At 41.8% G+C, this 6,534-nt stretch overlaps 1 protein-coding gene and 1 long non-coding RNA gene across 2 annotated transcripts in view; one reads left to right on the forward strand and one right to left on the reverse strand.

The window, feature by feature from the left end:
* The window catches only part of LOC110350780 (uncharacterized), a 91,609-nt gene that overhangs the window by 66,480 nt on the left and 18,595 nt on the right, over positions 1-6,534 (forward strand). The window lies entirely within an intron of this gene.
* Mfap3l (microfibril associated protein 3 like) overlaps positions 1-6,534 on the reverse strand; it is a 46,933-nt gene that overhangs the window by 16,807 nt on the left and 23,592 nt on the right. Inside the window, exon 2 of the mRNA XM_004852929.4 lies at positions 1,324-1,750. Within this exon, the coding sequence (XP_004852986.1) occupies positions 1,324-1,621 (298 nt within the window). The 5' untranslated portion in view covers positions 1,622-1,750. The remainder of the gene's footprint in view (positions 1-1,323; positions 1,751-6,534) is intronic.

A 6,534-nucleotide genomic window follows, 5' to 3' on the forward strand; every position in this document is an offset into this window, starting at 1 on the left:
AGGACAGGGGGATTTTAATTATAATGACCATAAAGTCCCTTCTAATTCATGGTCCCCCACTTTTACTTGGTGGGGAACAATTTCCATTCTCCTAGGTTAAAGACACATATGATTCACAGCATATGTTACTGCTAAAAAGAGAAGCTTTATTATACTGTACAACCTTGGTGGCTAAGCAAGAGCTCCATCCGTGACAGTACTCCAGTGAACACCCACATTCCAGGCAGAAGACCTCCACAGCCTTCACCACTGAGAACACTGTGACCTAGAAGTACATAACGAAGAGAAAACTCCATTCATGTGACTAAGGAGACATGGGGCATTAGCCTCTGTGCTTTTTCTAAGCAATTAAGTTAAAAGGAGGGAAAGAGATTAAAAATGTAGGTTTTCCTGAAGCAGAAAGTCTTCTGGGCATTGTTCACTGGTTAAAGAGTTAAGGAACGGGGAGGGCAATGGGAAGGAAAGAAGTGAATATGCCGCTACTTCAGAACAATGGTCTCTCTACTCCCCCACCCCCAACGCCCTACTTCATCACACAGGAAAGTGCTGGAGAAAACAGATTAACTCCTTCAGGTCAATCAGATTGGGCATGGATTTCCAGATAATTACTTCTCACATCTAAAACAAGAAGTGTACTGATTGCCAATGTCTCAATCCTCTTTCTGGCTGGAGTCTTTCCTGAAGGAAGCGCAGGGGTCAGGACAGCGATTCATACTTTTTGCACAGAAACTCATTCATTCAAACCCTACTGCATTCTCCTACTGCCTGCGTCATTTCTTACTATTGCATCTGCTCTCCCTCTTGACTTCAGTCTGGAAACTTTAGCCAGGTCACCAGGAGCTCAGAACGATCCCAGCTGCTGGTTGACAATCTGCACAGAGGCTTCTTTTTAAAAAGTGTGGTCTTTAAATCCAAGGTGGATGAATTAAACTGACATTTATGATAAACAACTGCTACACTGTTTATTTGAGTCATTTCCATGAGAGAAAACAAACTCCCTTATAAGGAGAACATATCCTTCTGGGAAAAGCCCTTTTACATCTGTCTCTGTAATATTCTGAATGGGTTATATTAGAAAACTCCAAGAGGCCTTTAAAAAGACTTCAACGTGTGCCCTTTGTCTTCTGAGTCAATGACTGAAAAAAATGAATTAAATAGTACTTTGAATCCTAAGTGATACATATTCTTTCTCTTGCCTTTGGAAGAAAAAAGGACAAAAATAGGATCTTTAAATGACTTCCACAAGAACAGCGAACATTAAGGGTGCTGCCTCACAAGTCACTCTTTATATCTTATGACATTTGACACAACTTTGTAACCTACCTTCTCCTCTCTCCTTCTCATCCTCCTCTTCTTTCAGCAGTTTGCCAACAGAATTATACCACTTAAACTGCGGGTCTGGGATGCCATAGACACTACAATTAATCAAGGCACTGTTCCCTTCCTTGATTATGATATGGTCAGTTCTGGCAATGATTATAGGCACAGAGCCCAACACCACATCAGTGCCGTTTAAAGTGCTGTTAGCCACACTCTTAGCACTTGCTAGAGTGGACACTAAGATTAAAAAGGGCACAGAAGGTAGAAAGCACGAGGTCAGATGGCTCTTCAACAGATCCATCTTCTTTGCTTGCTCTGTAAGGCAACAGCTGGTTTGCCAATGGAATCTTCTATCCGATAACACACCATTCAGAGCAGGCCATGGGACAAACCTGTCCTCGATCCACGGAGTTGTTACTTGATTAAGAATCTGTTAAAAAACAAAAACCAGGCATACATAAGTATTAGCATTTATGCTTTAAAGATACTATTTGTAAAACACTAGCAATCTGTCTAAAATACAAGCCTACACAAGTTCAGAAGGTGCTCCAATGTTAATGATATTTTTCACAAAAACCATAACAGAACTTTGTTATTTTTTGCTATTACAACATAAGCTCATATATTTGTCACTGTTAAATTGATGTCACCTTACTGCAGAGTTCAAAACTGATTTAGCTTCTTTTACTTAGCTTTACTAGTTCTCTTTCTATGCTGTCACTTGTCTTCTTTGTGGATAATTTGAGTCCTCACTGCAGGTGTCCCTCACCTCTTCTCTTCCAGGAAACATGAACTCCAGTCTATTTTATCGGTCTTAGCTTGGGCTCTGTCAGCATTTGGAAGGACTTTTCCAGAATCAGTTTGGTATTCTTGTGAGTCCATACTATGGCTTCCAGGATACTCTCTTCGCCTACTCATGATCCTATGAGCCCCACCGTAACTCTCGCCATATGCTATGTTAACGGTTAGCGCTTGACTCCTAACCACTCACTGAATTCCCTCATTTCCATCTTCATCTGCCTCCTAGAAGCTGGAAGACATCATCAGGATGGTGAGGTGACATTTGGGTGGCTGCACTTCAATGTCCAAATATCTAACCTTCACCAATTCCTCTCTCCTCTGTTTTACCAACTAACCCTATGGCCACACTCAGTCTCCAAATTCTAAATTCTGAAGTTCAAGTAATTCTGAAGTTTTAAGTAAACCACATTTAGTTGCAATCAACCATTCTTCCGTATCTCTTACCTCCCTCAGTGGGGTTTTCAGTCTTCTATTTTTTTCTTTTCTTTTTTTTGGTACCGGGGATCAAAGGACCTTGCGCTTTCAAGGCAGGCGGCAGAACTACTGAGCTAAATCCCTGGCCCTCAGCCTTCTATTTTTCTTAGTCTTTCTGTTTCCTTTCCCACCTCCTGATCTGCATGTTTCATTTCTATCTCAGTCTAGACCCAATCACGTAGATTACAATCCCCAATATTCTCACTCCTTGTCCTTGTGCCACATTTACTCTGCCAATAGTCAACCTTGATCAAGCCAATCATTTATCCTGGCTCCTATACCTAGAGGCTGGTGCACTCCTGGAGAGAATCATACAATGATGCAACTACTGCCAAAATGAAGGAATGACCTCCAGTCCTCAGTGACTCTGGCACAGTGCTCAGTCAGTTCTGCGTCCTCTTTCTATAATGCTTACAGACGTGTTTACAGACTTGCAAGCCAACCATCTTAGCCCAATAGCATTCCTACCTTCTCAAAACAAAACAAGAAAGACCACCTTTCTCCTGAGAAGGCTCAAGGCATGAATTCTCTCTATTCATCTTCCCACTTTTTGGAAAGCATCCTGTATCCTGTATCCTGTATCCTGTATTTCTTACTACCGTTTACTCCCCAGATTTCTGTATTTCCCTTGCTCTTTTCTGAAACAGCTCTCATTCACAGCACCAATTGTTCCTCGTTGACTAGTTTTTGCCTACCTCTTACCAAATGTCTATGGTGACTGATACTATTAATGATTCTTTCTCAAAACACTTTCGATGGTTCCACACTCTAATTTCCTCTTCTTTCCACTTCTTAAAAGTTAATTAACTCCTATAGTTTGATCGTTGGCCCTCTTCTCTTTTTACACACAGCTCCTTCTAAGGTTTCCTCCCATGCCTTTATTCCCACCTACAACCTAAGCAGTAACTCCCAAATCCGTGTCCTAATTCCTGAGTCCTTTCCTGAGTTTCAGACTGTTATTAACAACCTGGATGTTCTGCAGACAACTTAAATTTAACATTTTACAACCAAATTCTTTAACTTATCTGCGAAATATGACATTTCTTGGATCCCTTACTTCAGTTCAGGATACTACCATCTATGCAGGTACACATGGGCATATCCTCAATTCAAACACTGTCCTACTCTCCCAGGACAGTAGTAATTACATGTTGTTGGTTTCGCTTGATAAATATTACTTAGATCTGTTTCATCCTTGCAACCTTGTCTTACCAGAAATCAGGCGGCAGTCTTCTGCATGATCTGCCTGATTTCAATCTTTCTCCATGTCCTCAACCACCCCTTATAACCACTGGTAAAATAACCACTCCATGACTCAAACTATGGTACCATTCCTTTGCTTGGCGAACTTCAGTGTTTCTTCAATGCCTACATTATGAAATCTGAATTCCTTACCTTTTTATTCACTCAAAAAGGTTTACAAGAGTAGACAAGAAAGATCTTTCATGTTACGTAGAGCTACTGAGCTCACAGAGTAGACAATGAAATGTACATGTATAAATAAGGATTTCAGCTGCAGATGCACACTTTGATAAACACACCATGATGGCTAAGTGCTGACTTAGGCAGTCAGAAAGACTTTAGTGGGATGGCCCCTGAGCCAGGACCAGCAAGGCCAAGACCTGGGAGAAGAGTGTCTCAGGAACAAGGAACAACAAAATAAATACCCCAGGGTGAGGAAACAAGAGAAGCATTATAGAATTGGTCAGAGAAGTAGACAAACCCAGATCATCTAGGTCTTTGCAGACTAGACTAAGGACAGTTTGTGTCATATCTAATATTCAGGGGGGTGGCACTGAGCGTGGTGGTACATGCTTGTAACCCCAGAACTTAGGAAGCTGAAGCAGGAGGATGGTAAGTTGGAAGTCAGCCTGGACTCCCTAGTGAGTTTAAAGCCAGCCTGGACTATATAGTAAGACTGTCTTTTTCTTCTTCTTCAACTTCAACAACAACAACAACAACACAAACAAACAAAAGAAAGACTAATGTTCTTTGGGGAATTTTAAGCTAGAGAGTTATATAAAATATGGTGTCTCTTAAAAAGTCAACTTTACTGTGTTATAATTTACACTTAGCATAGTGTGCCCATTTTAGGTATACATTTTAATGAGTTTTGACAAATATATACACTTGTGTAACTACCATAATAAACAAGATATAGAACATTTCCATCACCACCAAAAGCTCCTTTGTGACCCTTCACAGTTTTAGTATTCCCTGTCATCCAGGGGTTACCTCTGTGTATGCCCCCAAAGAGTTGAGGTTCATTTTCTCCCCATATCTAGTTTCTTCAGCCCTATCTGTAGAAAAGACTATCCTTCCTCCAAGATTGCCTTGCCTTCTTGTTAAAACAATTAATTACAGGTGGTTCTACTTCTAAAGTCGTTATTCTGTCCCACTAATCTATATGTCAGCCCTTATGCCAATACTGTACTGCCCACACTGTCTGCCTCATTTATCTTTGTGTCTTCAGTCTCTGATGTTGCCCTTGACACACAGAATGCTCAATAAATTATCTGCAGAATGAAGGGAGATCTGTCCAAGGGCAGAAACCATTATTCCTATTCTGAAAATAATCAAACTGAAGAGGTACCTGGTGGTGATAACTTGGCTTCAGACCATATACTTCCTCAGTAGGAAAGAAGAGTTTTCTTAGTGCTGTAGGTTTCCATACTGTCCTTCCTGCTCCAGTGAGCCCAGCACATCTCCCCACTGTGGACAGGGGAGATGGCACATGCTGCAATGGCACCAAAGATACTGCCATGACTTTGGAAACAGCTTTCTTTACTTGGCTGAATGTGTGGCTTCCTTTGCTCAGGGCAGTTGTAAAGCTGCCATAGATAAGAGAAAAGAGGGAGCACTGTCCCAGGTTTTAGACTGGTCCAGGATCTCTATTCTCACCCACTTTTTTTTTTGGTAATACAATGACAGCCTGACATAAGAACAACTTGAGTTATAACCAGAACTTTAGTTTTAACTTATGTCTACAGTCTTGAGTTATGATCCTGATGCCAGCTGCTTGTGCTTCCAGATGGTCTCAGATACAGATATAACCCATACAGAGTTACAACATCCTTTCCTGTGTGGGGTTAATTGAGAAATCCTGGGGCAATGTCTCTCTAAGGACACTGAGATCTGCCTGTGTACAGGAGAGAGACTTTGAAGGGTATGTAGAGGAGCCTGAGCCTTCATTGACCAACTTGGGTTACAAACAGCCCTCAAGAATGAACTGAGTTTGTAAGTCAAGGGTCCACTGTACTGGGGATTAAACCCAAGGCCTTTGCACTGAGCTGAATCTCCAGCCCTTTTTTAGTTTTTAATTTTGAGACAGGGTCTTTCTAGGTAGTTAAATTGCCTAGGCCAGGCTCAAACTTGCAATCTTCCCACCTGAGCCTCCCAGAGTGCTAGGGTTACAGGCAGTGGAATTATGCCTGGCCTGGTTCTAACCACTTTTCTTGGCTGTGTGTTTCTGGTCAAGAAATTGCCAAGCACAGGGAAATACTGAAGACTCACAGTCAAATGTAGCATATCAAGCACGCTAGCTTGGGTTGATAAATATCATTAACATCATGTCCAAAGGATCATGAATTGGAACACGACTGCTAAGTCTAGTTTTAAATTATGTCATTCAAAAGACATACCTTCATTCTGGTCTTTGATTTGGTGCCATCCCACAAGAAGTCATTATGCATGACTTCCAGCACTGGGTCTTTTGCAGGGACCAAGTTCAGGCTGACCTCAAACTGGCAGTAATCCTGCTGCATCAGCCTCCCAAGTGCTAAGATTATAGACATGTGCCACTATGCCAAGCTAGCAGTTAGTATCTTGAGGGTAGGAGGCTGGGTCACTCATCTGTGACTCCCTGATGCCCAGGCTGAAGCAGACACCTGCCTACGTACCTTAGGGGAGAGTCAGAGATAAGACAGAGCTGGAGATAGA

This window comes from Heterocephalus glaber, unplaced genomic scaffold, assembly GCF_053883595.1.
Source record: "Heterocephalus glaber isolate CG9 unplaced genomic scaffold, H.glaber_assembly_v1.0 deba00001461, whole genome shotgun sequence".
Lineage (NCBI taxonomy): Eukaryota > Metazoa > Chordata > Mammalia > Rodentia > Bathyergidae > Heterocephalus > Heterocephalus glaber.